A 17837-nucleotide genomic window follows, 5' to 3' on the forward strand; every position below is an offset into this window, starting at 1 on the left:
TTAAGGGATGAGAGGATGGTGAGAAGAGGACAGTCGGGTTAAGGGATGAGAGGATGGTGAAGAGGACAGTCAGGTTAAGGGATGAGAGGATGAAGAGAAGAGGACAGTCAGGTTAAGGGATGAGAGGATGGTGAGAAGAGGACAGTCAGGTTAAGGGATGAGAGGATGGTGCGAAGAGGACAGTCAGGTTAAGGGATGAGAGGATGGTGACAAGAGAAGAACACAGTCAGGTTAAGGGATGAGAGGATGGTGAAGAGGACAGTCAGGTTAAGGGATGAGAGGATGAAGAGAAGAGGACAGTCGGGTTAAGGGATGAGAGGATGGTGAGAAGAGGACAGTCAAGTTAAGGGATGAGAGGATGAAGAGAAGACAGTCAGGTTAAGGGATGAGAGGATGGGGAGAAGAGGACAGTCAGGTTAAGGGATGAGAGGATGGTGAGAAGAGAAGAGAAGACAGTCAGGTTAAGGGATGAGAGGATGGTGAGAAGAGGACAGTCAGGTTAAGGGATGAGAGGATGAAGAGAAGAGAAGAGAAGACAGTCAGGTTAAGGGATGAGAGGATGAAGAGAAGAGAAGACAGTCAGGTTAAGGGATGAGAGGATGGTGACAAGAGAAGAGAAGACAGTCAGGTTAAGGGATGAGAGGATGGTGACAAGAGAAGAGAAGACAGTCAGGTTAAGGGATGAGAGGATGGTGAGAAGAGGACAGTCGGGTTAAGGGATGAGAGGATGGTGAAGAGGACAGTCAGGTTAAGGGATGAGAGGATGGTGAGAAGAGGACAGTCAGGTTAAGGGATGAGAGGATGGTGACAAGAGAAGAGAAGAGAGGACGTGGACAGTCGAGTCAGTGCTCAAAACAACTCCCACAGCGATGTGGTTTGTGATAAGTCAAACCTCTTTTTCAATTGCCATTCATTTCCCACATAGTTAAGACAGTGTAAATATAATAAACTAGCCCAACCTCTTGACTTATCTTTAAAGACTACTACTGCAATAGACAGACAAGAAATAGGCACAAGGTATGACATCTCTGGGTTACAAAGTGATTCAAGAGCAATTTGAGTGAACAAAACCCAGTGTGTTTTCTCACCCCTAAGTCTGTCCACGTAGCAGTACACATCGTAGTGTTCGTCAGCGGGCCTCAGTCCATAGGTCCTCACTCCTGGTAAAGTCTCCAGATCCCCAGAGCACTTCTCCAGAGGAGACACGATGGGATACCTGTGCATGAAAACAACCTTTATTCACAGCCATGAATGGGAGTATAATGAAGAAGAAGATGGTTGTACTGATGGTAAGGAACAGTGACAAGGACTAGAAACAAGTACAGTATCTGTATGTGGTACAGGTGGCCGCCGGCTGGCAGCACCTTCATTGGGGAGGATGGCTCATAGTAATGGCTGGAATGGAATAAATGGAATGGAATCGTACAAATCAAACACATTTTTGATACCACTCCATTGACTCCATTCCAGCCATTATTACCAGCCATCCTCCCCTCATCAGCCTCCTGTTGTTAGTGTGTGTGTGTGTGTGTGTGTGTGTGTGTGTGTGTGTGTGTGTGTGTGTGTGTGTGTGTGTGTGTGTGTGTGTGTGTGTGTGTGTGTGTGTGTGTGTGTGTGTGTGTGTGTGTGTGTGTGTGTGTGTGTGTGTGTGTGTGCATGTATTAATCTGTCTGTAGTTCTGTCTTTAAATATGTTTGTGTGCCCATGTATACAGACAAGTGTGTGTGTGTCTTCCCGCCTACCTGACGGTCTGATCCAGAAGCCAGCCTGCATCACACTGGTTGTAGCCGGCCTCATAGGCAGCCTGGAGCTGCTCTGGGGTGGCGATGGAGGCTCCAACACTCTGACAGGCCAGCTGGGCCTCCACGAAGGTGAAGGCGTAGCGACTAGATCCAGCACGGTAGTGAAACACCACGCCTACAGATGGAGAGGTAATGATGCTGATATAATGTGGTTGATCTCATGCACCAAACACATTAATCACCCCAGTGTGTTTTTATTCACAGTTTGTAATCATTCAGATTTTATGATCAATTATTTGTTGTGTTCTTCAGAGTGTGCTATAAAAACGACGTTGCAAATATCCTCTCACAGTCAACCAATAAAGCTTGCTAGTCTCCTCAGCAATGACTGCAATTCTTCTCTTTCCATTTCAACATGCAAACACTCAGTAGTATTGAAAGTAGGGCTTGTACACTCAGTTGTTCCAGAACAACTTTCCCAACACAGGGTCCCATGAAAAGTGACTAAGTTTGCTATTTACAGTCAAACCCAGCAGATATCCAGTCACTGACCTGTAGCAGAAAATAAATATCCTGATCTGCTCACTTCGCCGATCTCACTCCCCACATCCGGCCTGGCCGTTACTCTCCCCACCACATCCACAACCAACTCTGTCCCACTGGGCGGCTGTGGTAGGGGCAGCTCGGTGACACTGGGCGGCTGTGGTAGGGGCAGCTCGGTGACACTGGGCGGCTGTGGTAGGGGCAGCTCGGTGACACTGGGCGGCTGTGGCAGCTCGGTGACACTGGGCGGCTGTGGCAGCTCGGTGACACTGGGCGGCTGTGGCAGGGGCAACTCAGTGCCGAAGGTGAAGTCCACGCTAGTGGGTTTCTGGGTGGCCAGGCCCTCGCCCAGCGCCTCGCTCTCTGTGGTCATGTTCCTGAAGAACACCTCGGGAGGACCCTGGGTCACCGTGGCAACGCTCAGCACGCCGCTGCCCGCCTCGGTGGGCACCACCATGCCTGAGCCCTCCTCGTCCGTTTCTAGAGGAGACCGAAGAAAGGGTTCATGCACGTGTTCACTAAACTGTTGGGAACGGTTTCCAAAAGGAAACGTGTGGTGAGAATGGTTGTTTACTGTTTCACTTAACACTGTTGTGATCCTGAACAAATTCAGCCATTTGACAAATATGAAACAATTAAACGCTTAAAAATATGACACAAATATGACACTAAAACGCACGCGCGCACACACACACACACTTACAAATATGACACTAAAACGCACACACACACGCTTACAAATATGACACTAAAACGGGCACACACACACGCTAACAAATATGACACTAAAACACACACACACGCTAACAAATATGACACTAAAACACACACACACGCTTACAAATATGACACTAAAACGGGCACACACACGCTTACAAATATGACACTAAAACAGGTTCATTCCAATGATAACACATTCCAGTCTATGGTTGATTCACAGTGTAACCTATCCTGGTTCTAGTTCTGTTTGTGCTATATAGCCAACTCCTATAGGAGATGCCAAGACGACACAAACAGATCTGAGACAAGGCTAAATGCAACCTACCTGTGTAGCAGTAGGCATCATAGCGGGATTCGGGGAGGGGGTACCCCGTCTGGTTGACGTGGAGGTACACGGTCCGTACCCCCAGCAGACCCCCTCCGCACTGCGGCCTCCGGATATTAATGGGGTAGCGGACGCTCCTGTCTCCTAGCCAGCCTGCATTGCACACATCCAGACCAGCCTGCCAGGCCAGGTACAGCTGTCCTGTGGTGGCCAACAGGGCCCCCTGCTTACTACACTGTTCCTCAGCCTCAGAGTAGGTGAACTTAGCCATAGAGCCAGAGTAGAACACACTGCCTGGGAGAGGAGAGTACAGGGTAGGATGGACGTAAGATAGTGACATGTTCAGTGTTACTTGAGGTTGATAGTTGTGTAGTTAAGAATATTTGAGTCAATGTAACTCATTTAATTGATTAAGGCAATCCACATTAATCACAATTAAAATGTTCACAATTTTCACATCAGTCAGAAAAAGGAGTCTGTGAAAACGACTGTATTCTCCAAAGTGAACATGTCCTGATCTCATCCTGTCACTCATTATGAAAAAAAGATCAGGGATGTCTCCTTGGTTACCTGTCATCTTCTCGGCAAAACAGTACACGTCGTAAGTCTCGTTGACATCTCTCACTCCGTAGGTTCGCACCCCGGGGAACTCGTCTTTGTCGCCATAGCAATTCTCACGTGGATCATGGATTGGGTACCTTTCACAGAAAACAGAAATGAGTGCAAAATCCATACCAGTGCAGAGTGATAGGCCTACCTTGCAGAGAGATACTTTAAAGTGCTATCCTGTGGGGATCTGATGTATATCTCGTTGTATATGTTTTGATCCAAATACATTCTATTCAATTCAGTGTGTTGGTTTAAACACCTCCATTACAACATCAACATTCTGAGTGAATCAGTTGAGGCAGAGCTGTGTTAGTTTATTGATTCAATCGGAGCCTTTGTCTTCCTTTCTGGGTAACATATTATTTCAAACATATTTTTAAGGTTAAAAAGCTTCTTAGTCCCAGACTAGGCTTAATCTGTGTCCGGGAAACAATTTTCCACAATTTTCCTCTAAACCTTCTAGTACTTCTGAGAAATCAACTAGAGGAGATTTATGGAATGAGGGCTTTCGTTCTGAGGTGTTGAAAAAAACGTACAGGTGAGATCAGAGAAAGGTAAACACAATCCTCTAGGTTTTTGCCAGGGATGGAAGGAGGGATGCATGGAGGACAAGAGAGGCTGTATGTCGAGAGGAAGTGACATGTTCAGAGGCTCAGCTGTCAAACATTCTACAGGAAGTTCTGCATGGCAGACATCTGTGTTTAGACGGAGGATCAAACCAAATACTGACGTGAAAATGTAAACATTACATAAATGGACAATGTTGAAATACAAACCGTCAAGTATAACTCTATTTATAATTCCTATATGAAGTAAATGACCTCATGATGCTTAGAGAACTGTATGCACAGTTATTATAAACTGTGAAATAAAATATTTTAACTTATTTTCAAACATTGGATAGATTGCAGATCTGGGTTCAAAATTAGACCATTGTTGTCTTTCAAAGCATTCGATTGAGCCTAGTTGGAGTGCCAGATAGGTAAAGCTTGCACTTTTGGGATTATTCCATTGGCTCCATTGTGTCAGGCAAGCTCACTCAAGCTCACTCAAGCTCACTTAATATTTTAAAGAAAACAAACACTATTTGAAGACAAGCCTTATAGACTCCCTCCTTCACTTTGTTCTGAAATCAGTTCAGTTATTTCCAGTCACTTCATTCACTTCATTGCTTTTGGCACTGATCTGAAAACAGCAACTGATTTCAGATCAGTGCAGATGAAGGAGAGGGATATAGGCTGACCTGACAGTCTGGTCAGAGAGCCAGCCGGCATCACACTGGTGGAAGCCGTCATCGTACGCGGCCTGGAGCTGCTCTGGGGTCGCGATCACAGCACTGTTCTGGATACAGGCTGCCTTGGCCTTCTCAAAGGTCAGAGTGTAGCGTGTCGTGATGGCCCGGTAGTGAAACACGATACCTGGAGAGAGACAACAGTGTAACAGCGACAGAGCAGCCACTAATGTCTCCATAAAATAATTAGATCACTGCCTATCTGTGTGGCTTAAAGATACATGATTTATTTTGCTTCAAAGTTGTCTGTATGGTTCATATACAGTACAGAGAGCAAATTATAGAATATCAACAACAACAAAAATACTCATGAAACCATACAAATCCTTAGTTTTAGGCAAATAACATTTTTAATGTCCTAAAATCAAAAGATCAAAAGAAACTCACGTGTGTACAGGGGTAGCTTTAAGCACCAACTTTGTTTACAAAGAGAGCAATATCCAAAGATGAATTCCTTGGCAGCAAGCAGTCGTCACACTCCCACTACCCTCTGTCCCTACCTTGAACCAGGATGTCCACAGTGTCATGGTTGTCCTCGATGCCGTGCTGGACCTCACATCGGTAGGTGCCGGTGTCGTTGGACCTCAACTCTGTAATCTTGATGCTGGCGTCAGTGGGGGTCTGTGGGTAGCCCACCATGTGGACCCGGTCCAGATAGTCCTCCTCCACCTTGACCTCTCCGTCCATGGCCACCAGGATGACAGAGACACGCTCCTTGGTGATGCGGCTCCATTTGATGCGGTGGGACAGGGGGGCAATGGTGGGGGCGCCGGGATCGTGGACGGTGTGGTCCTGGAAGTAGGGTTAAAGTTCAAGTTTATTAGAAAAACATAATTACATTACAATACAATATTAAATACTATTTTTATGTTGATGACCACTCTGAAATAAAACACATCAAGTCACATAATGGTGGAACTACAATGAGGTTTCTTATCATGGAACTTTGTATCACTCTAACTCATCATTGGTCAATTGAACTGCAGTCCTGTCTAACTGAGTTTTTTCTCCTCACCAGGACTCAAATATGTGAAAAGAGTTGATACATAAAACAATATTATGAGAAACATGAAAACAAGTCAAAACAAAGTGGAGGGAGTTAAAATAGTGAAGGGAGTTAAAACAGTGGAGGGAGTTAAAACAGTGAATGGAGTTAAAACAGTGGAGGGAGTTAAAACAGTGAATGGAGTTAAAACAGTGGAGGGAGTTAAAACAGTGGAGGGAGTTAAAACAGTGAATGGAGTTAAAACAGTGGAGGGAGTTAAAACAGTGGAGGGAGTTAAAACAGTGGAGTTAAAACAGTGGAGTTAAAACAGTGAAGGGAGTTAAAACAGTGGAGGGAGTTAAAACAGTGGAGGAGTTAAAACAGTGAGGGAGTTAAAACAGTGAAGGGAGTTAAAACAGTGGAGGGAGTTAAAACAGTGGAGGGAGTTAAAACAGTGAGGGAGTTAAAACAGTGAAGGGAGTTAAAACAGTGAAGGGAGTTAAAACAGTGGAGGGAGTTAAAACAGTGGAGGGAGTTAAAACAGTGGAGAGTTAAAACAGTGAAGGGAGTTAAAACAGTGGAGGGAGTTAAAACAGTGGAGGGAGTTAAAACAGTGGAGGGAGTTAAAACAGTGGAGGGAGTTAAAACAGTGGAGGGAGTTAAAACAGTGGAGGAGTTAAAACAGTGAGTTAAAACAGTGGAGGGAGTTAAAACAGTGGAGGGAGTTAAAACAGTGGAGGGAGTTAAAACAGTGAAGGGAGTTAAAACAGTGAAGGGAGTTAAAACAGTGGAGGGAGTTAAAACAGTGGAGGGAGTTAAAACAGTGGAGGGAGTTAAAACAGTGAAGGGAGTTAAAACAGTGGAGGGAGTTAAAACAGTGGAGGGAGTTAAAAAGTGAAGGGAGTTAAAACAGTGGAGGGAGTTAAAACAGTGGAGGAGTTAAAACAGTGGGGAGTTAAAACAGTGAAGGGAGTTAAAACAGTGAAGGGAGTTAAAACAGTGGAGGGAGTTAAAACAGTGGAGGGAGTTAAAACAGTGGAGGGAGTTAAAACAGTGGAGAGTTAAAACAGTGAAGGGAGTTAAAACAGTGGAGAGTTAAAACAGTGAAGGGAGTTAAAACAGTGGAGGGAGTTAAAACAGTGGAGGGAGTTAAAACAGTGAAGGGAGTTAAAACAGTGGAGGGAGTTAAAACAGTGGAGGGAGTTAAAACAGTGAGGGAGTTAAAACAGTGAAGGGAGTTAAAACAGTGGAGGGAGTTAAAACAGTGGAGGGAGTTAAAACAGTGAAGGGAGTTAAAACAGTGGAGGGAGTTAAAACAGTGGAGGGAGTTAAAACAGTGGAGGGAGGGTCCCTGAAACAGGAGATAGTAATCTTGTTCATTTTAAATGAAAAAATAAAAAATAATATGATATGTATTGCGAAATCCAACATCCTTATTTCTCATAACTGTGTAGTATAGATATTGGTGCCATGCCGACCCACCTGGAAGTAACAGGGTAGTACCAAGGTGCTGCCCAGTAGAGGGCGCTGAGGCAGCTCCAGGGGGACGCTCACACTCAGTGTGTCCTCAGGGTCTGGAGGGGAAGAGGGCAGAGAGATGGACACACACACACACATATATATATATATATATATATATATATATAAACACACAATGATTAACACACAATGATTAACAACCAGACACAGGTAAAGACACAGTCACACGAACACACAAAAAGCCATGTAACCAGACACAGATAAATATGTCATTTCATATAAACTGTATAGTGAGGAGTAATATGTCCACATACCCAGAAAGGAGTGCTCCTCATAGCTGCTGATTTGCTGATCATTGTTGAATGTTGCCGAGGTGACGGACAGACAAACACAAAGTAATACAATCCACCTGGTCATAGTTTACCTGAAATCAAAAGAAGAAACGCTGACTATGCACCCTAGGAAGTGTTCTGTTACATTGTAGTTTAAGGTTAATGTTATTCAAAGGCATTGATTGGCCTAAATTCATGCAAATTCATTAAAATACCTTAAAATCAAAGACAGACCAGTTCTGTCTAAGAATGTCGACCATTAAGGATCACTTCCACACAAACCCTCTGTACCTCTCCTGGCCTCTGACTTCTACTAGAATGGCTTGTTAATGTAACTAGAGGCACTCAGGCTGCCTCAGGTTCTGGCCCCAGTCCACTGACTACATCTAGAATAGATCATCATAATACAATAGTAATACATTGCATTCGCAACGTATTCAGATCCCTTCACGTTTTCCACATTTTGTTACGTTACAGCCTTATTCTAAAGTGGATTAAATCGTTTTTTTTACCTCATCAATCTCCACACAATACCCCATAATGACAAAGCAAAAGCAGGTTTTTAGACATTTTTGCAAATGTATAATTTTTTTAAACATAAGTATTCAGACCCTTTACTAAGTACTTTGTTGAAGCACCTTTGGCAGCAATTACAGCCTCGAGTCTTCTTGTGTATGACGCTACAAGCTTGACCCACCTGTATTTGGGGAGTTTCTCCCATTCTTCTCTGCAGATCCTCTCATACTCTCTGTCAGGTTGGATGGGGAGTGTCACTGCACAGCTATTTTAAGGTCACTCCAGAGATGTTCGATCGGGTTGAAGTGCAGGTTCTGGCTGGGCCACTCAAGGACATTCATAGACTCTCTGTACTTTGCTCCGTTCATCTTTCCCTCGATCCTGACTAGTTTCCCAGTCCCTGCCAGTGAAAAACATCCCAACAGCATGTTGGTTTCATCAGACCAGAGAATCTTGTTTCTCATGGTCGGAGAGTCTTTAGGTGCCTTTTGTAAAACTCGAAGTGGGCTGTCATGTGCCTTTTAATGAGGAGTGGCTTCCGTCTGGCCACTCTACCATAAAGTCCTGATTGGTGGAGTGCTGCAGAGATGGTTGTCCTTCTGGAAGGTTCTCCCATCTCCGACGAAGAACTTTTGGAGCTCCATCGGTTTCTTGGTCACATCCCTGACCAAGGCACTTCTCCCCGGATTGCTCAGTTTGGCCGGGCAGCCAGCTCTAGGAAGAGTCTTGGTGCTTCCAAACTCCTTCCACTTAGGAATGATGGAGGCCACTGTGTTGTTGGGGACCTTTGATGCTGCTGACATTTTTTGGTACCCTTCTCCAGATCTGTGCCTCGACACAATCATGTCTCGAAGCTCTACGGACAATTAATCCAAACTCAAGTCTTGGATTTTGCTCTGACATACACTGTCAACTGTGGGACATTATATAGACAGGTGTGTGCCTTTCCAAATCATGTCCAATCAATTACATTTACCACAGTTGGACTCCAATCAAGTTGTAGAAACATCTCAAGGATGATCAATGGAAACAGGATGCACCTGAGCTCAATTTCGAGTCAAAGGGTCTGAATACTTATGTAAATAAGGTATTTCTGTTTTTGTTTTTTTAATACATTTGCAAAAATTTCTACAGACCTGTTTTTGCTTTGTCATTATGAGGTATTTGTGTGTAGATTGATGAGGATTTGTTTTTATTAATCCATTTTAGAATAAGGCTGTAATGTAACAAAATGTGTAAAAAGCTCAAGGTGTCTGAACACTTTCCAAATGCCCTGTATATGTCATTTAGCAGACACTTATCGAAAGTGACTTACAGTCATGCGTGGATAACCTTTACGTACGGATGGTATCGAATCCACTATCCTAGCGGTGTAAGTGCCATGCTCTACCAACTGAGCTACAGAGGCCCACACATTTGTGAACTAGTTTCCCAACTCCTCCCAAGCAAACCCATTCCCTCAGAGTTGCCTGTGTGGAAGGCATGTACAGTACACCATTATACCTGCAGTAAATCCAGTCCTGTTTTTTAAAATCCATTTTTAGACCAGTTCAACCTGGGCATTAATGACATCAGAATGAATGAAGCACTGAAACGCCGTCCTCTACTACTAGCTTCACTGAGATAAACACTTTCATTACGTAGGTTGTATCAAAACTACACAATGAATTATGATTGAATTGGAAGCACAAAGGGCTATATTGTTAGAGTGAATGAATGGCTATAGTTTAACAACTGTGTACATAAAGTTACAGTGGCCTATTCGTTGCAGCCAACTTTAAACAAGGGCTGTATGGATGAAGCCCCCCCTGCCTGCAGCTCAGTTACCCCCCCGATGAACTCTCCCCAGTTTTCATAGAAATAAAATAAGCATATAAGTCATCATTGTATGAAATTCAACCAAATGAATATACTGTAAAAAAGCAAAAAGCAAATAGTATTTGTGACAGTATAAAGTTAGAAGGTGAATTGTTTAGGCAAAGGCATTGTAACATCAGTATTGATACTGCTACAAGTAAGGGCTAATAATACCATGATAATATCAACATCCTGTAATTCTGCATGTAATTCAAAGAGTTTGATATGTGGTAAGTGTTATATGCGTTAGTGTATTGCAACTCCAAGCTCATGAAATAAAGCATTACAAACGTCACTCCTCATCTCACACAGCAGTCCGTTCTGTTGTTAACGCCTCGATCACACCAACAGCCTGATTGTACAAAATAATACGCAGCATCATCTGATATGTGTGAAACATAAGTTCAACATTCAACATACAGTTTAATGCATATGTTCAATAGATCCAACATATGCAGCACACATAACGCACTGCACCTGCCTCAGCAACACAACACTTCGAGGCAAACACAGAGTTCCATTGGAAATGAATGTATTTCTGGTGCACCAAAACGCAATAACGCTGTCAGTGTGGTGGAGGCGTAAAACACAAACCTCTAAACAGGAGGGAGGGGGTGGCCAGGGACGAAAGCAGTCAACAGAAATGCTTAGTAACATCCTCAGATATATAGACATGTACTCACACTCATACACAACCTCCCTGTTCTCCCACCATGAACAAAGAGCTACTCAGTTATTTCAGAAGTAAATGTTCAGGTTTTGTGTTATTGCGTTGGAGCTCGATTCTGTTATTTCTGAGTAACAGCCCCTCCCTCCTCTTTAAGTAAAGACTACAACTTTTCTGAAAAGAGAGAGGGGAGGTGGCTTCTTGCTCAAAACTTCCAATACCCGACCAGGGTGAATTTCCCAGAGCAGGATCAATGGAGGCTGTTGGAAGGAGGGAGAAATGGGGAGTGGGGAGGACAGGCTCATCATAATGGCTGGAAAGTAATGAGTGCAATGGTAACAAACACATGGACCAATAAAATATGAGTTTGGTAAACCCAGAGCAGTTATAGTTTTGTCTTTCATGATTTGGTCAGTACATAAGTCTGACTAGAATAGCAGTGTGTGTGGGTCTGTGTGTGTGCGTGGTTGCGTGTGTGTGCGTGCATGCTTGTGTGTGTGAGTGCATATGTGTGTACATGCATGTCTCACCGAGGTTCAGTCCCTCACTGATCTAAGTATATAATGATGTATTTTCAATTTATATTTTTTATTCAGAATATGGTTCCTGGTTTAGGGCCATTTGGACCAGGTCACTTTTGCTAAATAGATTTTATCTCAACAATAGAAACCTGAATATAAAGGTTAAATAACTCAATATAAACCAAATCTAGTGGCAAGCTGTGGTGATCTAATCTCTCATGACATCTTTAACAGTCGTTTATTTGGTTCTGGCTGCCGAGATTAATGGTAATGAAATAATCACAGTTGTTCTCTTGATGGGATGTGACCAGTAAATGAGCCATGACAGGAAGTCTTCATCCCAAATGATACCCTATCCCCTTTATTGTGCACTATTTTTGACCAGGTCAAAATAAATGCACTATATAGGGAATAGGGTGCTATGTGGGATGCACCCTAAGACTCTAACCTAACACTGGGGTCACTGTGAGCACCATGCTATTACCAGACCATGCCGGATGGTTACACCCACTAACACAGCATGTTTCCCACACTTATCCTAACATAAGAAGAAGACAGGGTACTGATTCTATCTATAGCGGGTTACAGGTGGGGGGCTATATTAGATCTGGGACAATAAACTGAAAATGATCGATAACCGACCAGACAGAACACTAATCGCAGGCATTTTGCTGATATTCTTCATTACCATAAGTAGCCTATACTAGAGAAATGTGAAGTTTTAAATGAAATAAGTTTGATAATATGTGTGATTGTTAATGGGACAATTGATGGATACAACCATCAAACTAGTAGTAAAAAACGATGGTGTACATTAATGTTATAAACGTATATTTCTATTTATTGTTATCGCATCAATTCAGGCAATTTATCACCATATGGATTGCTGTCCATGTCGCCCACCTCTAGGCTATATTGTCACGCCAGAATTAAGTCCTTTTCTGAGCAAAAAGCAAATGCAATTTCCTTACTGTTCCATCTTTTCTGAGTACCTAACTGTGTTTACCCCCTTGTGTGAAGATAGCCATAACATAACAGCATGAAGCCATTTCAGATATTGTGTGAAGATAGCCATAACATAACAGCATGAAGCCATTTCAGATCTTGTGTGAAGATACTCCTAACAGCATGAAACCATTTCAGATGTTGTGTGAAGATAGCCATAACATAACAGCATGAAGCCATTTCAGATATTGTGTGAAGATACTCCTAACAGCATGAAGCCATTTCAGATATTGTGAGAAGATACTCCTAACAGCATGAAACCATTTCAGATGTTGTGTGAAGTTAGCCATAACATAACAGCATGAAGCCATTTCAGATCTTGTGAGAAGATACTCCTAACAGCATGAAACCATTTCAGATCTTGTGTGAAGATACTCCTAACAGCATGAAGCCATTTCAGATCTTATGTGAAGATACTCCTAACAGCATGAAACCATTTCAGATGTTGTGTGAAGATACTCCTAACAGCATGAAACCATTTCAGATCTTGTGAGAAGATACTCCTAACAGCATGAAGCCATTTCAGATCTTGTGAGAAGATAGCCATAACATAACAGCATGAAACCATTTCAGATCTTGTGTGAAGATACTCCTAACAGCATGAAGCCATTTCAGATCTTGTGAGAAGATAGCCATAACATAACAGCATGAAACCATTTCAGATATTGTGAGAAGATACTCCTAACAGCATGAAGCCATTTCAGATCTTGTGTGAGCTTACATTCATATTTTTCATCCTTGATCTCCAGTTACAGCATTGTGCATATACATAGTTAATACTGTGTACAAAAATATCTGGGTTGATTGTTGTGAGTCAGCATAGACTCGGAATGGAAAGCGTAGACACAGAATACAATTATTCACTTATTCCCGTATAGTTACATAGGTATAAATCAACGTAAAGCGTCAAGTCAACTGTCACACTGCCTTAAACAACAAACATCAGATCAATAACTCTCTCTTCAACACCCAGGCCTGATTAAGTAATAATACATTAGGCCTGAGCAGGACAGGAAGAATCCCAGTACTGGACCAGTGTCCTGGGATAACCTCTCAGCAGGACAGGAAGAATCCCAGTACTGGACCAGTGTCCTGGGATAACCTCTCAGCAGGACAGGAAGAATCCCAGTACTGGACCAGTGTCCTGGGATAACCTCTCAGCAGGACAGGAAGAATCCCAGTACTGGACCAGTGTCCTGGGATAACCTCTCAGCAGGACAGGAAGAATCCCAGTACTGGACCAGTGTCCTGGGATAACCTCTCAGCAGGACAGGAAGAATCCCAGTACTGGACCAGTGTCCTGGGATAACCTCTCAGCAGGACAGGAAGAATCCCAGTACTGGACCAGTGTCCTGGGATAACCTCTCAGCAGGACAGGAAGAATCCCAGTACTGGACCAGTGTCCTGGGATAACCTCTCAGCAGGACAGGAAGAATCCCAGTACTGGACCAGTGTCCTGGGATAACCTCTCAGCAGGACAGGAAGAATCCCAGTACTGGACCAGTGTCCTGGGATAACCTCTCAGCAGGACAGGAATAATCCCAGTATTGGACCAGTGTCCTGGGATAACCTCTCAGTAGGAAAGAAATAATCCCCATACTGGACCAGTGTCCTGGGATAACCTCTCAGCAGGACAGGAAGAATACCAGTATTGGACCAGTGTCCTGGGATAACCTCTCAGTAGGAAAGAAATAATCCCTGTACTGGACCAGTGTCCTGGGATAACCTCTCAGCAGGACAGGAAGAATAACAGTCTTGGACCAGTGTCCTGGGATAACCTCTCAGCAGGACAGGAAGAATCACAGTATTAGACCACTGTCCTGGGATAACCTCCCAGGAGGACAGCCAAGATTTGTCCAGTCAGGTAGAGAGGGATCCCACTCTGGCAGAGCCCATGGATTCTGCACGTCCTTGCAAACTCTACTGTGACATGATGATACATGTGGTGCGGAGGAGTTCTAAGAGACACTATGGGACAGTAGTGCAAGAGGCTGATCTAGCGGTATCACTGACACCTCCAAACCACATACGGCCCCTGGAGATGAGAGTTCAATCCATTAGTCCACCTCAACCTTTCAGCCTTCTCAACTATCTCCCTGTCTCAAACCCTGTTTAACACCCCCCATTAAGTTAGGTAACTACTGTCTCTATTCTGCCTCTATGATCTAATACAGTACGTGCAAAAAGAGGCAAGGTCATCATATAAGCTCCATCATTCTAGAAAAACATGAGCTGCATAACAATGAAATCATTGTTTAACATATTGCTGGCTTCCTTGAATCAGTGTAGTAGGGTCAATATGAAGAGAATGGCTGTTCTCAATACTGTCAAACCCCATAAACCTTAACAGAATCAGACATCTAAAAACCAACCACTAGCAAAGAGTTAACTGGTACGTGCATGGAAAGACATAGCCAACCCTGGAATCAAGGTTCAAACCTGGCAGGGCCAGGGCTTTTCAGGCGAACAGGGACTAAAAACGTCTTGTTTGGAGAAAAAAAGTGACAGTTCATTAGCCGCCAGGTTATTTGAGCGCCGTGCTAACAGCTAACCCCCACAGTGTTTCCATTGAGCTGCTGTGGTACGGTCTATTCCCGGTGAGGCTGGGGCCCATAAGACCCAGTCTGTTCCCCCTGAAGCTGCTATTATAGGAGCTCTGACAACATTAGGCCCAATGTAAACACTTGGAGGCCTTTTCCATTCCACTGAGAGACCAGTGGCAGGGTAACACTGCTCACATTCAGGTAGAGAGGTTAGCTAGCAGTGTAAGACATGATGGCAGCAGTTAGGGTCCATAGCTAATGGAAGTGATGGCTACTGCTGACTAACACACTGATTGGATCAGAGCTCTCATAGTGAATATAGGATTTTGAAAGCGAGAGGGACACATCTTTTGTAAATTAGAATCGAACAGAAACCACATTAGAGAGCATTTTGTCAATTCATTTTGGCGTTTGTGTCAATGATGGACATTGACGAGCATTGGCACAGCAGTGTCCATCATTGGTGAAACTCATGACAGTGTTCAAGCTTTGGCATTATGGAGGCAAATCTGCAGGTACCAGGCAAGGTTAGCTTATACTCATCCCATTATAGGCTCTTTTGCACTGTTACCTGTTTCACACCATCATGGAGACTTGAACCGTACTGTGCTGGCACGTTTTCACATTGTTCTGCCAAGCACGGTCCCAGCAACTATGATGGATGTTTAACCAGGATAGCACAGTCTGGCTTGGCTCAGCACGGTTCAGCTCAGTAGTGTGGAACAGGAACAAGGCATAGACACTATCAACATGCTATTATGTCCTACAACTTCATCATTATGCCAAGAGGCCTGAATGCCTGGAACAAAGTCACTCATTAGGCATCCAGAAGAGGACTGGACAGTGGACACCCCTCAAAGCCTGGTTCCTCTCTAGGTTTCTTCCTAGGTTACTGCCTTACTGGGAGTTTTTTCCTGGCCACTGTGCTTCTGCCTCTGCATTGCTTGCTCATTGGGGTTTTAGGCTGGGAATCTGTAAAGCACGCTGTAATTTTGACAACTGCTGATGTAAAAAGGATAGGTGTTGTACTAGGTCAATACAGAATACCCCTTCTTTCAGAAAGCGTGTACCAACGCTTCACTCTTGTAAGTCCCTTGTGTCCATACTGATGGGATATGCTTTGGATGGCTGCACCGAGGTGCCATCCCACTTCTGACACCAATGTGGTGAATAGCCCTGACTGGGACTCATCTACAGGTCCCTCTGACTGTCAGTCCCAACACCTTAAAAGTTACACTAAGAGGTCCAAACCTCTTGACGAGGTCGCTAGCTAGGCTAACTGTTAGGTGGGGCTGAGGTGAGTGAAGTGGACTAGATTAATGTATCTATCACATTTAGGGTTGGCAGTAGCCTCGAGGTTAACGTGTTGGGCCACTTACCGAAAGGTTGCTGATTCAAATAACAGAGCTGACAAGGAGAAAATATATAAATCTGTTGCTGTGCCCTTGAGCAAGGCACTTAACCTTAATTGCTCCAGGGGTACTGTACAATGGCATCCCTGGCTGTGACCCCACTCCCTCAGGGTGTCTCAGGGGGGGTTGGGATATGCAAATAATCACATTCCCATTACACATTTGTGTGTAACAGGACAAATATAAGCACCCCCCCCCAAAAAAAAATACTATTATGTTATAATAGTACTTTCGGCACACCGAAAATCTCCCCCTTCTAATTTCCTTAATTTTGTGGCTAGAGTCAAATAGATTCTGTGGCACACATCAGATTCAAATACTTTCTATAGAACAAACTTCACGTCAGGCAACCGAAATGAATAATGAATGTATGTGTGTTATATTAAACATAAAGGAGGGAGTATGGCGGCATCTTTACAGATAGCTAATGTGTAGATTAATCTTGGTTAGGAGGTTGCATTATCGGCACGCACGACTTGCGCGTCATTTTAGGTAGTGTGAAGATTATGAATTATGTGCGCTCGTGGACAATACACTACAGCACAAAGCTAAGTTTGCAATTTGATAAGCCCGAACCAAATAATTAAGTTTTGTTCACCTGTAGAAATGCAGACTCTCCGCGATCCGTCAACTCAAAGATAAAAACTGCACCTGCAGAAAATGTAAATTATTCTGGAATTCTTATTTCTTCGAGGAACGTTTATTCTCAGTGAGTTTTCTGTCGTAAATGTTTCTTGTCCCGTTGATGGTCGCGTGTACCAGTTTAAAATCCCAGTGACAGCCCACGAGCGGTAGAGGACGATGGGCCGCGCGAGTGTGGAGAGCGAAAAGAATCCACTTTCACACCGGGAGCAGGTTTAGCTGTAACAAACCTGGAAGGGGGGGGATGTCGTGAGTAAAGGGGAGGATGGAGAAAACTAGGTAACGGCAGACACAAGTCAAATGATCCAGATAGGTCAAATGACATAAGTTACATTTCTGTGATTTATTCATATAGGTCTAGTCATATTTCCATACCATTTGTTTTGGCCATAGCATTTCAAAGACTTGAAGGTATCAACTTCAGAGGCAACCACCTGAATTAACCTAGTTTAGAGCTGATTATATTTTGGTCAACTGACTCCTTATGACGAGGAATTGTCACCATAGTAGGCCTATTCATATTTGTTCTCAGTAAACCATCTGGGTTTGTAAAATGGAGAAAAAAACGATGTCATCTCTTGGGTGCGTGGAAAAGGGCACTGCTTGGAATGGTTGGATGATGTTTCTGGGAGTTATGTATGTGGTGTA

At 43.7% G+C, this 17837-nt stretch overlaps 1 protein-coding gene across 3 annotated transcripts in view; it reads right to left on the bottom strand.

The window, feature by feature from the left end:
- acana (aggrecan a) overlaps positions 1–17377 on the bottom strand; it is a 33219-nt gene extending 15842 nt beyond the window's left edge. For all 3 annotated transcript variants that reach the window (XM_065012158.1, XM_065012157.1, XM_065012156.1), the window contains exons 1-10: positions 17146–17377; positions 8009–8118; positions 7698–7789; positions 5731–6022; positions 5183–5357; positions 3901–4028; positions 3331–3624; positions 2295–2765; positions 1743–1917; positions 1089–1216 (exon numbers count right to left, since the gene is read on the bottom strand). In XM_065012158.1, coding sequence (XP_064868230.1) covers positions 1089–1216; positions 1743–1917; positions 2295–2765; positions 3331–3624; positions 3901–4028; positions 5183–5357; positions 5731–6022; positions 7698–7789; positions 8009–8111 — 1858 coding nt within the window. In that variant the 5' untranslated portion in view covers positions 8112–8118; positions 17146–17377. The remainder of the gene's footprint in view (positions 1–1088; positions 1217–1742; positions 1918–2294; positions 2766–3330; positions 3625–3900; positions 4029–5182; positions 5358–5730; positions 6023–7697; positions 7790–8008; positions 8119–17145) is intronic.
- Positions 17378–17837: the final 460 nt, after the last annotated feature.

The sequence above is a fragment of the Oncorhynchus nerka genome, linkage group LG27 (assembly GCF_034236695.1).
Source record: "Oncorhynchus nerka isolate Pitt River linkage group LG27, Oner_Uvic_2.0, whole genome shotgun sequence".
In the NCBI taxonomy this organism is placed as follows: domain Eukaryota; kingdom Metazoa; phylum Chordata; class Actinopteri; order Salmoniformes; family Salmonidae; genus Oncorhynchus; species Oncorhynchus nerka.